We start from the raw sequence: 16,574 nt of genomic DNA on the forward strand, positions 1-16,574 counted from the left end.
TCACTCAATTAAACGATACAATTTATTTTATCGATATAATAGAACGGATAATTGCATTTCTCATCAATTTTGTAATTATATTGCTAAGAGAAAGTGATCCTTCAAATGTCATGTCCAATTTAATGTTCTGATGTATTTGATTAAATTTTTATATTCTACATTCGGGAGATCATATTGTTCTAGTCTGCATCTTTGCTAAGATCTCTGTTATTGAATCCATTAATTTCATTTTTTAAAATTGTTTCCTTGATCCGTGGTCGATCATCTCCTAGATCACGATAACCAAAGCACAATAACATGTGGGGAATCCTATCACCCTCTCACACAAACTTACATACGACAGAATGCCAAAAATGAAGTATTTTGGGTAGCATAACTTTCTCTTTAAATTTGGCAAGTTGTCAAGGATTTCATCGACTTTTCCATATAGGTTTGGGTTATTTTTTGGCTATCTGTGGGTAGTTTTAGGTATTTCGTGCTGCCGACCTCATACTACAAAAGTGCAAAATAGAAAGTTTACACAATGAATTGTTCCTGTAAGAACGACTGTATGAAAATTCATTGTTCAACATAACAGCTACAAATCTATTACTAATGAATGAAAAAATATACTAGAATATATTATATACATGTATAACCAAATGCGAAACAGTGTTAACATTCCTGCAGGTGTTTTAAATTTGAGCTCTATAACTCGATGAATATTGAAGCGATGCTAATTTCTAGTCATTTGCGAGATTCAAACAATGAAATGACAGAAAATGTCTTGTAACGTCACGGCAACGTCATCATCGGAAATGGATGGCAGAACACAGCCAGTCAAAAGTCTCTTATGAACAAATCTTATTTAATATCTTGGAGACAAAAATTGCAAAAAAATAGAAGGGTACATAACAGTCACATGCAATAATTAGAAAAGTTACAGTGGATTTTAGTTTCTCACCTTCTGCCACAAACTCTGGTTGCAACTTCGCAATTGGCCTGGGACGTGCGAGATATAACACAGTGATGGAAGGCTGAGACTCGTTTATCAAAAACGACATGTCCAAAGCAAAACCCAAACACGTAAATACACTCAATGGAATTGGACCATGGACCACGAAGAACTGGTGAATTTGCTTGTATTAGCTAATTGCTAGTGATAGTACATATATAAAAACATAATATGTAGAAAGAGAGTAAGCTCTTTATATGGAACCATTATTTCTTAAAACAAAATGTTTTTTTTTATAAGACGTTACCAAGTAATGTTGTCAATTTCTGCATTTAGATCAGGTCCTTTTAAATATATGAATTTATAAGAATATTAACAAAATATAGGAAGAATACAGAAATATCTGAATTCATAAAAATTTATATGACTGTACACACTGCACCATTTTTATAAACTGAAGAGCATTGCAAACATATAAGATACACTGTAGAGAATCCAACACACCAAATTTAGTAACAAAAATATTTTCTTAGCTGGGTGAGTTAACAAGTCAAAAGACACCTGTCAGTGCAATTCACGATTCTTTGCTATGATCTTTGACTTTAAACCTGATATGATGGATAGAATATCACTTAGTATATCTCAGACAATCTCAAAATATACCCGCATACTAAGTTTAATTCAAGATATTTGTGGGGGTACAGAACAAAGTTACTGATCTGGAATAAATCAAGGTTGGATAACAATCCATGTTTGTTTATTTTCTTTGTTTACTTATGCTCATAAACCGGTACAGCTAAAAACAGAGGAGACCTTCAGTCTTAAAATTAATGTCAAACAGCTAACTATCGTTTATTGGAATGCTAACAAAATACAAAATAAATCTGGTTAAAAGGAATAAACTCAATAAAGTATGAAAATCCAACCAATAACCTCTGACTAGACTCCAAAACCAATTAGGTCTGGTTCTTAAAAACTCACTTTAGAAGTGTGTGGATTGGTGGCTATATCTCCAATAGTTTCAGTTTGCACAAAATAAATGTTGCAAAAGTGTTTCAATGAAAACCCGAAGTCAGTGACACCATTAATTCAACATTAATGGTGATAACACGATTTTCAAGATGGCCACTATGGTGCCATGTTGGAGGTCAGATGTTCATCATTTTAATTCAGAACCAGCTATGTACTGCTGGAATGTTTTAGTCACAACTCCAGGCCGATACAACCATCCTCGTGGTAATATATATGGTTTTAACATTCTGTTGATATAAATGTTCTGTCAGTTACAGGTCACATAAGATCAGTTCATTGAAATCAAGCCACTAAAGTAGTTAGACCAATCCTTTGGTTGTTTTTATTCAGTAAAACATAACATGGTGTCAGAAGTGGGATGTTTGGAAAAGTTCTACTAAATGTAGTTAAAATGTAAGTTCAAGGCCAATAACATTCACAATCATCATTACATGAAAAGTGAAGAGGAAGAAACATCTTTCATGGAATTGTGACTCTTCATCATACTGGTGTCAGATTTAAAACAGATACTGGATCACAAGCAAACATTATTCCAAATCAGAGTTTGAGACAATAAATATTGGCAATGTTGAAGTAAAACTAAGACCTGTCTCACAAGCTACTCTTGTGACAACCTAATTGTCACAAGAGCCAAATGCAAATTGAACTGCATTAATTGAAAACTTCATGTTGATGTGACAAAAACAAAACAATCGCCTATTCTTGGGTTCAAAGCATTCCAAGACTTGCACTTAATACAAATAGAAGGACAATCAAATCGTGAATGAATTTCCCAGTGTATTCAAAGATCTAGGATGTCAAAAACAAACAGTATCATATCGCAATTGATAATGAAGGTTCCTGCAGCTTTACAAGAGTCACTTAAATCAACTTTGGAAGAGCTGAAATGAAAAATGTAATAAAAAACAGTAGATGAACCAAGATAATGGGTCAGTTCATTAGTAATTGTTGAAAAACCCAAATTGGGAAAAACAAAGAAGTTGTCAAGATCAATGAAATTTGAATCAAGCTATCACACGAGAGCATTATCAACTTCCTACTATCGAAGACGTACCCATGAGGATGGCTGGAGCTAAAACTTTCACCAAATTAGATGATAATCATGGTAATTGGCAAATACCTCTGGATGAAGGAAGCCAGTGATGGACAACATTTAACACCCCATTTGGTAGATACTGATACCTGAAAATGTCCTTTGGTATTAAATAACCTCAAAAAGTGTTCCAAAACTCATAGCATTGTTTTGAGGACCTGTCTGGGGTGTCGACTGATAGAGGTGATATAATTCTTTAGGGAACTTCAATGGAAGATCATGACGAAAAGGTTTTAAAGAGTGCCAGGAAATAAACCTGCCAATTTGGAATAACAGATGTGTGCTATGTGGGACACATACTGATACCATTAGATATAAATCCTGACCCAGAAAAAGTGAAAGTTATCACACAAATGCCTGCTCTGATGGACAGGAAAGGAATTGAAAGATTACTGGGTACAGTCAATTATCTTGTGAATATCCCAAAAATGTCTACAGTGACATAACCAATCAGATCACCTTTGAAAAGCAACAGTGAATTTGTTTGGGAAATGGTACGGAAAAATGCGTTTGTTATCAAATAAATTTTAAGCAAAGAACATGTGTTGAAATGTTTCAATGTCAAGAAGTCTGTCATTGTTAGTTGTGATGCATTAAATAAGGCCTTGGAGCAGTGCTAATGCAGTAAAGCAAGCCACAGAATTTGCATCAAGGTGTTGGACAGATACAGAAACAACATATGCTCAGATCCAAAATGAACTGCTAGCTGTGTTGTTTAGTCTTGAAAAATTTAATCAATACACCTATAGTCGGTACAAGTGGAATTGGATCAGGATCATATACCTCTTCAATCAATCCTCAACAAAACTCTAGCTGCTGAACCACCTCGACCTCAAAGAATGCTTTTAATACTGCAAAAATGCAGTTTTTACTTAAGTTATTGTCCCCAAAAAGAGTTAATTGTAGTAGATACATTGTCCAGATAATACAGACATATCTGATATTAACATGGATATTTAAATGGAGTCTTATGTGCACATGATCATGTCAAATGTTGCGTATATTTGATTTCATTTATATTTGATTTAATTTAATTGTTTGTAAGTTTTAAATTTTATTTTTTATTTTTCATTACATGGAAATGTAATGTAATTTTGTTTACTAGGAATTTGATATTTTCCAGAAAATTCAGTTTGACCTGACTCTTTTCGTGGATGCCTAATAATAGAAACTATTTCTATTTTTGACTTGGTTCCTGGCCTTGACTGAGGGTCAAGTAAACAACTTCTTTTTTTAAATTCATTTTTAATGTGTGAATGATAATCTTGGAATCGAGGCTGTTCTGGTTTATGTGCCATTAGACTTGTAGATTCCTTCCAAGCCTTTCTGTAATGTGATCTGTTTTGCATCTCAAGTTACTGTATAACCTTTGTTTATAGAGAAATTTGGCAGTTGGGTTTCTAAACACTGGGATGTAAAGATTTTTGTTTTGTTGTGACAGTTTGGAGTTTTAATTTTTATTCAAATTATTTGGATTCTAAAAGATTAATTCTTTTTCCTGGAAATATTTGAGTGCTCATACAGAATTTATGGACAAAGACATTTATTAAAATTTTATTTGGAAATTTAAACACTGGAATATTATTGTCTGTGGATCACAAAGAACTGTAGACATTACAGCACCATACTGACTACAGTATATGTCATCGCCTTCCATTACTGATTTTTCGTCGGGACTCAAACTTAAATATATTAGAATATTTCGTTATTAGGACTTCTAAAATTTAATTTGTGGATTATTCTTGGATTATCTTTGGACTTATTCTTAAAACCATAAATTCTTATTTTGTCATTTTTACATTGTTGTTTTATTCTCCAGGGAAATAAATTATTTGTTAATTTTTTCAAAGCTTGTTGTTTTCACTCATTCTTTTGTTACTGTTTATTAGAGCCTAAACTAGTAACATAAGACAAATATATAGATCACAGATACATAGTTAGAAGCAATAGAGAATGGAAGTAAATAAATTCATACAATGGGCAAATTACAAGAAATGATATAAAAGGCATGGCTTAGTTATAAACATATCGTACATACTAAATCTGAAACTTCTGGAACTGCCAAGAAAAGCTATTAGAAATATATAGATTACTTGCAAAAGGTGAGACGATTTTAATACCAGATGCGCTTCAAAAAGAAATTCTAATGTAGTTACACAAAAATCACACGGGCATTGAGAAGATAAAGCAAAGAGCATGAGACATTATGTACTGGCATGGCATTAATGCACAAGTTGCAGACACGGCATTGAATTGTTTTATTTGTCAGGAATACAGAAAGTCACATTAGAACCATTGTTGTCTACACAACCTACTGTACCATGGGAAATGGCTGGAACAGAGTTATCTATGTGGAATAATTACAACTATGTCTTGATAGAAGACTACTGCTCCAGATATTCAGAACCTTCCAAGTCAGAAAATACACGAACAAGCACCATAATCACAAACACAAAGTCAGTTTTTGCAAGACAGGGAACATCATAAGAAGAAAGGAGTGATCATGGCCCACAGTTCCCCTCAAATGTATATTGTCAGTTTGCATAAACCTGGGAATTCAAACAAACAAGGTCAAGTCCAAAGTATCCACAGTCTAATTGCTCAGCAGAAAGAATCAAACTGTCAAAGGAATTCTCAGTAAGGCAAAGAGAGATGGAAAATATATATATATATAATGTGTGTTCTCTTATTTAAATTATCCCCTATATTTCGCAGTATTCATATTTGCATTTAACATTGTTATTAAGCAATACTTTATTTTGGCTATATGACTTTAAAATAGAATAATATAAACTACATTGTAAATTTTTTTAACTGAGTAACCAGATTAACATTATTGTAATTGCAAGTTAGTAAAAATGCTTAATCAACTACCCTTAATCAATTCTTATTTTCTAAAAGTTCACATAATGGCACCTAGAAAGATTTCTAAAAGCATTAGAAACAACCCATGTATCATGTACATGAGGGCAAATGCACATGTGTCTTCAGATCATACTGTTTGTTCTCATTTCTTCATTGCAGATAATACATTACCGTAACTATTCATAAATAACACACTAAAATTCATAAAATTACAGACATGGCTCCTTTATAGTCAGCATATGAACTAAACCCTTCTTTCCAATTGAATCAACACAGACATGTGAGTGCATCTATTTTTAGAATAGAGTGGTTTTCATAATGTTACCACTCACTTTATATAGCTTCATTACAACAGTCCATTGATAGAATTGCAAATTTATGGTTTATTTATTTATCTAAGTACTTGTAGTAATTTTAGTATCTGCTTCACTGCTTTTTTCTAGTATTTTCACAAATATGTGTCAAGTCAGCAAACAACTTTGACCTTCCTGTGCTTCTTGTGAATTCCACAACAAAGGATTGCCTCATAAGTTTCTGACCTACATAACTGCATTTTAAAGTTAAATCTTAAATAACATAATACCTAGGCTTAGCTTTCTATAAATTGTACATTTTATATTTTTGAATATATTTACATGATGATTTACAAAAACAGACAATCTAATAAACTGGTACTTCCCATACACAGCAATTCATTTCCCCGTTACTGGTTAACTTACAGTTTCAAACTAATTTTATGACGAAATAGTGTACAAGAGGCAGTTAAAATATCCAGATCATCGATTCTGTTCTTAAAACACAAATTGCTATTTATATACTATTGTTAAAGTTTTGAAACACAAGTTTGTATGTTTTTATCATCGCAACATCTTGGAATATTTTGCTATTACATGTAACTAGGTTTATGAAAACAGTAGTTAAAACAGTACAGACATGCTTATCATGTCAGTGTATAAAATACAGTAAGAGGAAAAACTCAATAACAGTAGGGAATCTAAATACATGTACAATTATGCCATATGTTAAGGAAAACTGCATTATGGGATACAACAAGCAATATATGTAATGGAAGAAAACTGCATGCTTGGATACAAAAAGGAACACAAATAATGTAACAAAATATTATTTCACAATGTCTATATACTATAAATGTCAGTCAAGAAAACAATCCCTAAAAAAATATCATGATTCAAGAAACTCTAGGAGAGTTTCCAAAGTTAATGAAGTGAATTTCCCCTGTATTTTCAGTTGGCTTTTTGGATAAGCATCCCAATATAAAGAATGGGTGGTCCAATTATGAATAGACCCATCAGGTAATGTGATCAGTCTCAGGATACCTGTTTTATAGAAAGATCAAAGGGGAGCAGATTCTATCAATCTGATTGTTATCATCATCTGAGCATGAATCAAAGAATCAATGAATAGTAAAGATATCCCATGAGGTAATTATCTCAGATATCCCATGAGGTAATTATCTCAGATATCCCATGAGGTAATTATGCCAGATACCCCAAGAAGTAATTATTTCAAATACCCCAAAGAGGTAATTATCTCAGTAAGTACACTAGGGATGACATGCCTGAGAAAAGATTTCCATAATTCTAGCATTAACAAACAAAAAATAAGCAAGTACCCGAGCTTGAGCCTATTTATCAGGCATAGATACCAATCTCTGGAAAATCGCATTACAGAGGTCAGATGGGAAATTCACTACAAGTCTGGAAATATTCATTCATAAATGCCCCTACATTTTACATAACACTCCAATTAAACTGCTAATGCTGTAATTTAGTATTTTAACACAATGCAAAGCAATCTGAATGAAAAATGTTTGAAATCATTGGCAGATCCATAGATAGGAGAGATATTTGGAGGTGTCTCCCCCTCTCCCTTCTTTTTCCAGTTCAAATAGAATACATATGTGAAAAGAAGACAGTTTTAGGAAAACAAATACCCCATCTTTTCCAACTTGAACCCACAAGAAAATATCATGGATCTGCCCATGGAATCTTCCATATCACTGAATACATAATGAATGTCTATTTTAAAGACTGATACATATTAACTTCATGTGTTGATATAAATTATGATGATATTAAGCCAATTATACATAATATATACAGAACAAGAAGCTCTATAAACTTTACAAATTCATCAATAAGACATAAAGCCTTATGTAATTCCATCCATATATATATATATATGTATGTCTATATACGTGTATATGTTATATGCAGGAAAAATAATTGGTATTAGATAAAAATACTTGTGGATCACCTTATTTGTTTTATTGGTTATATTATAGAAAGAACTGTACTACATGTATATTATAGAAAGAACTGTACTACATGTATATTTTTAAAACAAAGCAAATATACAAAACCCAACATTAATGCAGAGTAATGAGTTAATTAAATAAAAAGTTATGCAGTGTAAACATATTAATCCAAGTATAAAATCATTACTTCCATTAGAGAATAAACCTCTGCTTTTTTAAAAATAATTATTTATCACATATACTGACCTTTGAAATGAAGCATAGGGTATAAATATTAGTCATTTGGGTCTTTGTTCTAATAATTTTGTTGCAATATACTAAAAAAATTTAAATGGTGCCAATAATATGCACTGATAATATATTTTATGACGAAGTAAAAACCTGAGTAAAGTAGGTCTCTTTAACTTGTATTGATGTAGTAGTCCACTCTGTTCAAGATGCATCAATATATAGTTTGAAATAAAAACAACTGTGTAAAAAGAATGCACATTATTACACTTTCTAAAAATGTTAACCAAAATTTGATGCAGAAAGACAGGAAGGTGGACAATGTTTTGCCTTTTGCAATGAATTATACTGCAGGTGAGACAAATTTGAACATTTGCTTAAGCAATATTTAGTACATAGTTATCTAAATATTAGTTTGCCCTGTGAGGTATGGGTGCCCACTGATGAGTGGATTGGAGGATTGGTCTTGAAGAAGTATTGCCAATGCCTTTTTGACAAGAGTCCCTTGAAGGGGCTGGTGCTCTGCTGGGTGAAAAGAATTTCCAGGAAATCAAAATAAGACTTCCTTAAACTGATGAGTGCTGAAACCATCTCTGATATTCTTCAATGATAACAATATTTTGAAATTAACTGCCATGATGTGTTATGATTCTGTCATTTTAAACTAAGTAACAGAAATGAGCAAAAACCAACAAATGGTGTAAAAATCAAGATTTTTTTTCCAGAATACAAATTGAATATTTAAAATGAACTTACAGTATTCCCTAACAGATCTAAAAGTTCTATACAAGTCCAAAAGTATAGAGTATTCTTGAAAGTGTTGATAAACCAAAATCCTAGGATATGGTTGATGTGCTAAGAATCTTGATGTATCACAATGATAATCCAAAACATCTCTAAATGAATTCACAAATAATCACTAAATAATGATTTAGTCCAAAAGTATTATTTGTAATTCCAGTGAATCATTAAAAAAAATCTTCTCAAATTAAAACTAAACACAACTAAAAGACTGATTCCACTTTGGATGTTAAGAGAGGAATGAAGAACTTCTATTTATTTCTCCATTATATAAAACCTAAGACACAATATGATAACCAGGATGAGGGTCAAAAGTTCATTTCTAGAACATTGTAAGTTGTCAAAAATATCAAGTATATTACTAATGGTTTAGTAAAGAGCATGTAAAAAAAATCAGGTAGACATGGTTTTTTTCCCAGGGGAATGCCAATGTCCTGAACTCAGGTCAAAGTTAAACAATGTTCACCTTCAAGTAACAATGGTCTTAAAATATAATCTAAAACAAAAACAAGAATTAACTGTGTAGTATGTTGTTTACAAAAACATTCCCAATAAACATAGACAAAGGTAAATTACAATACAAATTAAATATACATGGGCATATTAGATGTCAGATTAGCAACATTTTCATTCAGAAAAAGCAGACATAATTTGAGGTCTTTTGGTCAAAACTCGATGTCATTATGCTCATCCATTCAGAGACAGTAGTAAAAAGTGTTTGCACATCAGCCATCAAGGCAGCCACACTGAGTATACAACTTGCACCATTTTCATTTTGAACCAACTAGATACCATAAAAAGTATATTGTTGAAACCCCCATGTTGATATAGCCATCCATCTGGAAGTAGAGATAACAATACTTTCAAGATAACCACCATGGTGTCAATAGAGTTAGTCATTTTTTCATTTAGAACCATACAGACACCATGAAAACTCTTCTGATGAAAAACCCATTTCCAAATGACTTTACCTTAAAGAGAAGTAGCAAAAACAAGATTTTCAAGATGGCCACATACTGGACATCAGATCAACATTTTAATTTAAGATCAACAAAACATCATAAGAAGTCTTTAAGGAAAAACCCATTGTGATACCACCATCTATTCAGAAGAAGTAGTGACAACAAGATCTTCAAGTTGGCCACTAAGGAAGCCATATGATGCAGCAGATCAGTGCCATTTTCTTTTAGGATCAAGTAGAAATCATAAGAAGTTTTTCCAGTGAAAACCCATGTCAGTATGACTTTCCTTTCAGGAGGAGTAGTGATAACAAGACTTCCTAGATGACATTCCAAGTATAGATACTGCAGGTCATTATATTCTGACAGCTGTAAATTTTTTTGAAAAATTATAAATCAGTAAATTTTAAAGACAGAATTTTCAATATTTCCTATTTTCAATGCATCTGTTCATAATTATAGTTTGATACTAAATTGAATTAAATTTTTAAGAATTCTCTGTTAGTTCTTGTTTATGCAATAATCAATATGATACCATTTCAGGCAAGTCTGAAATATGTGTTTGTGTTTTTTATTTTAAATGTAGCTTTAACAATATGAGTGGCAGTTGATAGAGATGTTTAACATTGGGGCATCATGCCACTGACATGAGGCATCATGTCCCATTCATTCATTCATTCATTCATATTATCCTGACACCAGGCCAACCATTCCTAACACTAACCTCTTAATGCTGAGCACCAAACAAAGCAGCTGGTACCATTTTTATAAGTCTTTGGTATGACTAGGTCAGGCTTCAAACCTGTGACCTCCCATATCCGAGGCAAGCACTCTAACCACTTAGGCTTCCAGGTGGTCCAAAGTTTAAAATCTGAGGTATTTAATTGGGTACTATCCTTGCTAGTAATTTCAACATTATTTCCTGTGCATATTGTTCTGTGAAGAGTATATAAATGTTAATTATTAAATTTTTTGTAAAAACATGAAAATAAAATATCCACTTGATTCAGGGATAAGCAAGCATGATTTGGATTTTATAAGTATGAGACAACATATCCAAGACTTTTCCAAGAATTTTATTTTATTACTGATTGGCATTAGTAATTTGCCAGATGTTTTCTTGATAAGAAAAGTAAACTTACAAATTAATGATTGCAAACATTTCCATGTAGAACCAACTAGACAAAAAAAGTCTTCTTTTGAAAGCACAATGTTGATATTAACAGCTATCAAGTAGAAGAGGTGATAACAAGATTAACTGGATGCCCACTGTGGCAGGCATTAGAGGTCACTGGCACCATTTTCATTTATGAATAACTAGACCTGATAAAAGGTCTTTTACACCTTCCTACAAGTTCTTCTGGTCTATAACCAGTAGAGCTAAATATCATGACCCCCCAAAAACTCAACATATTTTAAATAAGTATATTTTTAGCATCACTTAACTTTCACAAATTCAAAACATGTTTCGCAAATAAAAGAAGGATGCAATGTTGCATCATAGCTTTCACCATACATAATATTCATGCAAATTCAGTTTTATCACTGAATTCCCATTATCATGGTATCAGATTAATTATTTAAAGTAATTGTGAAATCTTTATCATCATCATGGAAATATTTATTTTAAATTTATAAAAAGATAACTATAATACTGGCAGCATGCATGTCATACTAATACAAGACCAAACTTTAATTTCAAACACTCTACAAAACTATTGAATGTACTATTTTATTTGGCCTGAATCTAATGGCAAGAAACCAATTTTTTTCTAGTAAAATATGTTTCTTCAATAATATTTACCCAATTGTAATACCTTAGGAATACTAGTACTACCTCCCAAATTCAGCCCTCCCAGACAAACTTTTTAGCTAAAAAGCTAAAAGTCATCTGTATCATGGACCAAGGTAAGAAAATAATTTGGTAATGCCTTAGAACAATTTGGCTAATTGGTTTCTTAGATGCATACAGCGTTACTAAGGGCAGTTCATATTTTTGTTTCTTTTTTGTGTGACTGGGCAATACATACATCTCACTGTAGGTTACTTGTGGCTAGATACACATACAGCATGATGTGCATGGGTACTTTACCCATGGTCGTGTACATTTTTTCTCTGTATTTAAAGGAGACATATTGTCTTACGTGACACAGTGATCACTTGGATCTTGTCAGGGAGTGTGAATGCTCTTATTACTTTCTATGACCATATATTTATTTATTTATTTTAAATGTCTCCATTTAATAAACTGTCTTTATTTGTCATTCTTCAGATTTAAAACACTAGAAAATTGTTGGTCTGTTACAATTTATCACAAAGTGCTTTATTTTGATGCAAAACAATGTGGTAACATGTATTTATGGATTTTCTATCTGCATTTAATTTATTTATTATGACCAGCTTGGTAAATTTGCAGCTGGATGGATGGATGGATGGATGCCATTGTGCGAAAATTCTCCATTTCTCTCATACTCATCAAGTGGAGAGCTCTCTCACTCAAACAATTCTCTCCAACACTTGAGAGAGCTGTTTGTTCTTGAGGGATTATTTAATATGATCCAGACATGCAGGCTCAACAACTCTGGATGGGATGAACACCTTCTATCATGGTTGCTTGAACAGATGAGGAAATATCTCAACTTTTCTTGGGATTTCTCAAGCTAGATTGATGAGATTGTTGATCCATGATTTTTTTCTTCCTACCTGAGTGCATCAATCAGGAAAAAGCAACATAGATTCTCTTGCTTCCTGTATCATGTTTGGAAACAGGTGTGTTGGTGGGTTAGCACATGTGTCCAAACTGTTCCAATTTATGGAAGGAGCACTGACTGCTCAAGCCTCCAGATCGGAGGCTGGTGAAAGAAAAGTTGGGCATTTTGCATTCCCCTTGTTACCAATAAATCTGCCTGGTGTGGTTGCTCCCAGTCGGCAAATATGCATTTAAAAACTGAGAGACGAAGAAATCATTAACAGTGTCATTTTTAATGGCAACATAAATAGGGAACCTAGTACAATATCTGCTGTTATACTGAGTAAATCGCATAGGCAAAGGATTCTTGGGTTAACCCTTTACTTCATGCAAGCGCCTTTTGACGCCTCTACTCCATTCACATGGAAGCGCCTTTTGACACCTGCTGTAAACATCAGCCATTTTAAGCTGATTTTCATAGCGCCACCTTCAGGAAAAACCCCTATTAGATACTACATTCATTTCTGCGAATGACATGTCAAATCATGTGGTCACTGTTTATGCTCTTACTTACTTATTTTGGATTACGGTTGTATATCACCCTTTTGGGAATTCACGACCAAACAATTTTTCAGTCATATCGCTACGATGTCTGCAGTGTGGCAGTTTATAGTGATGTCTAGCACTGGAGCACCATGTCGCAAACATGTAGCGACAACAAAGTGGATGCTAAGACTAGATTAGTATAGAATACTTACTTGCATGTATCTGCTTGTAGCAGGAATTATACAAAACAATTATACAAGTTTTCTATAACACAACAGACCTGCACATATATAAATACAGCTATAGCAATGGGAGGGGATGCACTAGTGACCACTGCAGGTATGTACCAAGAACACCTAATTATGCGAGGATGGCAAAGTGATGATACTAAAAAAAAATGAACTTTTGTTGCTGGTGACTTCTTATGGGGTTTAACGCCATTTTTCAGCACACAATAGGCTATGCATGGCGACCAGTATTAATGGTGGAGGAAGAACCTGGGAAAACCCTGGGAAGAACCACCGACCTACGAGAAGCTACTGGCAAGCTTTCTCACATACCCACATTGGTCGAATCGCTGGTGACAAAAAGAAAAGTTGGAAATTTACTGATGAAGTAAATGAACGGAACACTCCTCCAAATCGCTTGAAGGTAGAAAACTTCCAGAATATTTGTATGTGGATTGTAGGGCCTGTCTGTCTCTGGAGAGCATACTACTCAGGATGAGCAAAAGTAGTAACTGAAGTGTCCATACGATTTGGTACCAATCCATGTGCCATGGGGAGATCACTCTATCTAATGACCACCTAGGTGGGCAGATGACTTTTACCTTTTCAGCTAACACATTTTAGCTTGGGAGGGCTGGATTTGCGAGGTAGTAGCATTTCTTAGTTATTATGATCAGGTAACATATATCAAGAAGAAAACATTAATTTTGGTAACAAAGAATGTAAACTTTTCATGAAGTAATAATTTGAAGATTTCCTATCTTTTTATCTGGTGGATTAGGCTTGCTTGTGCTGGTGGCATTGTCATTGTCTTCTATATCATCAGAATCTTCATCATTTGAGATATATTCATCTTGGTCTCCAAGATTATTCGAGCCTGATCCAACATTTTTAACTGAATTATTTCTATGAACCTTTGCTCTAGACATTGCAAGTTCATCAAACTGATCAGCAGAATTTCTGTGAGAACTGCTCCCTGACACTGACCTTGACCGGTTGTCATTAAATGCATCATCATATTTCCCCATGCTTTCTTCTTTCTCTCTTCTTGATGACGACATATTTAACTTTCCTCTGCTATCTGAAATTTCACTGGAACTTGCCAATGACATATTACGAAAAGCCTTCTCAACATTTGTGCACACATTTTCATCAGTGCTGACAATGTGGATTTCTTTTATGTTAGGTTCTTTCTGATCAAAGCAAAAGTCTAACATTGCTTGTACAAATCCAGAGCAACATCTGTCTAAATCATCTGAAGGAACCCTCAAACTTCCTGAAACACAACAAGAAATATGTTCTATATAAGCTATGAAACTTCTTTTACATTACAATAGTTCTAGACTTTTAAAATCTATGCATGAGGTTACTTAAGTGTTCTCAAACTTGTAAGATTATGACTGAGCATCCTACAATGAATATTACAAATATTACTACTCAAATAAACAGTTTAAAAAACTATGTTCTAGAATGAGCTGGTAAAGTAGCCAGGAACTGGGAAACTAAGTTTTTGTTAAATTCCAATATTTCCATTCTTGCCAAAAGGCAATTTAATATGGCATCAGTGTGTGTGTGTGATTTAGATTTTTAACATAGCTTTACAAAAATTTCAGTCATATCGCTACGATGTCTGCAGTGTGGCAGTTTATAGTGATGTCTAGTAATGGGGCATCATGCCGCAGACAAGTAGCATGATGTCCCACCCAGTCACATTATCCTAACACCAGGCCGACCAGTCCTAACACTAACCTCTTAATGCTGAGCACCGAGCAAGGCAGCTGTTACTACCATTTTTGTAAATCTTTGGTATAACTCGGTTGGGGATTGAACCCACGACCTCCCGCATCTGAAGTGGACGCTCTAACCACTTGGCCATTGGAGCAGTATTATGGCATTAGCACAAGTGCCTTTCAATTTAGGGTCAACTTTAAAATTTTCCTTAGAAGTGTAAGGTTGGAGTTCGACAAGTTTGCCAGACATACAGCAGATGTTTACTTAAAATAGGCATCCAGTTATAATGGTGAAAATTTGCACATTAGTTGGTGCAAAACATTTGGCTAAAAGCATTTACTTTTGAGCATCGATATATTTATTTATTCTTACAACTGTACTTAAAAGATTGATATATTGTAACTGAATATTCAATAAACTAGAACTTGCAATGATGGCTGCATCAAAAAGGGCCCACAAAACAGTAAATTTTGATTAGCAGGGCCATAAACAGATGAACTGCAGTTCGGAAATCAAAGTCTGGAGATGGATAATCTGGAATATTACTCTTTTAAAAAAATTGCATGAAATCATTGAATATCTCATCAATATAAATGAGTGCACAATACGTCTGGCTGAAATGCACTGTTTCAAGGTAAAGTTGTGTTGGAGAAACATAGGTTCAAACAGGGAATTATGGGCAATAATTCTACTAAACAAGATCATAATAAATGATAGCACCTCCACTTTTTAAAGTCTCCAGCAGCTATTGTAAACATTACTTATCATGCAGAAAATATCTTCAGACTAAACTGATCTTGACAACAAAATATTATTCCCTTTTATATCATGTTTTTAGGCAATTTATTTCTTTATATTTTCACTTTTAATCAGCATTAAATTGCCTGTATTATTCCACTAAACCTACCTACATATCTACCCACACTAAACCTACATACCTACCCAACCATGCTAACCTACCTATGCAACTATCCATCCACACTATTCGACCTACCCATTCACCCATCCACATAACTATCTCTTTGTGTGTGTGATTGTGTGTGTGATTTGGATTTTTGATGTAGCTTTTAACAATTTTTCAGTCATGTTGCCGCGATGTCTGCAGTGTTGTCTAGACTGGGGCATCATGCCACAGACACTTAGCATGTCCATCCCAGTAACATTATCCTGAAACCAGTCTGACCAGTCCTA

At 33.6% G+C, this 16,574-nt stretch overlaps 1 protein-coding gene across 2 annotated transcripts in view; it reads right to left on the reverse strand.

Annotated features, from left to right (window-relative positions):
• Positions 1-830: 830 nt before the first annotated feature.
• LOC149772502 (uncharacterized) overlaps positions 831-16,574 on the reverse strand; it is a 59,117-nt gene continuing 43,373 nt past the window's right edge. For both annotated transcript variants that reach the window (XM_089947728.1, XM_089947729.1), the window contains one exon: positions 831-14,928. In XM_089947728.1, the coding sequence (XP_089803854.1) occupies positions 14,384-14,928 (545 nt within the window). In that variant the 3' untranslated portion in view covers positions 831-14,383. The remainder of the gene's footprint in view (positions 14,929-16,574) is intronic.

This window comes from Sinohyriopsis cumingii, unplaced genomic scaffold (genome assembly GCF_028554795.1).
Source record: "Sinohyriopsis cumingii isolate HCF-2022 unplaced genomic scaffold, ASM2855479v2 utg001437l, whole genome shotgun sequence".
NCBI classification, from domain to species: domain Eukaryota; kingdom Metazoa; phylum Mollusca; class Bivalvia; order Unionida; family Unionidae; genus Sinohyriopsis; species Sinohyriopsis cumingii.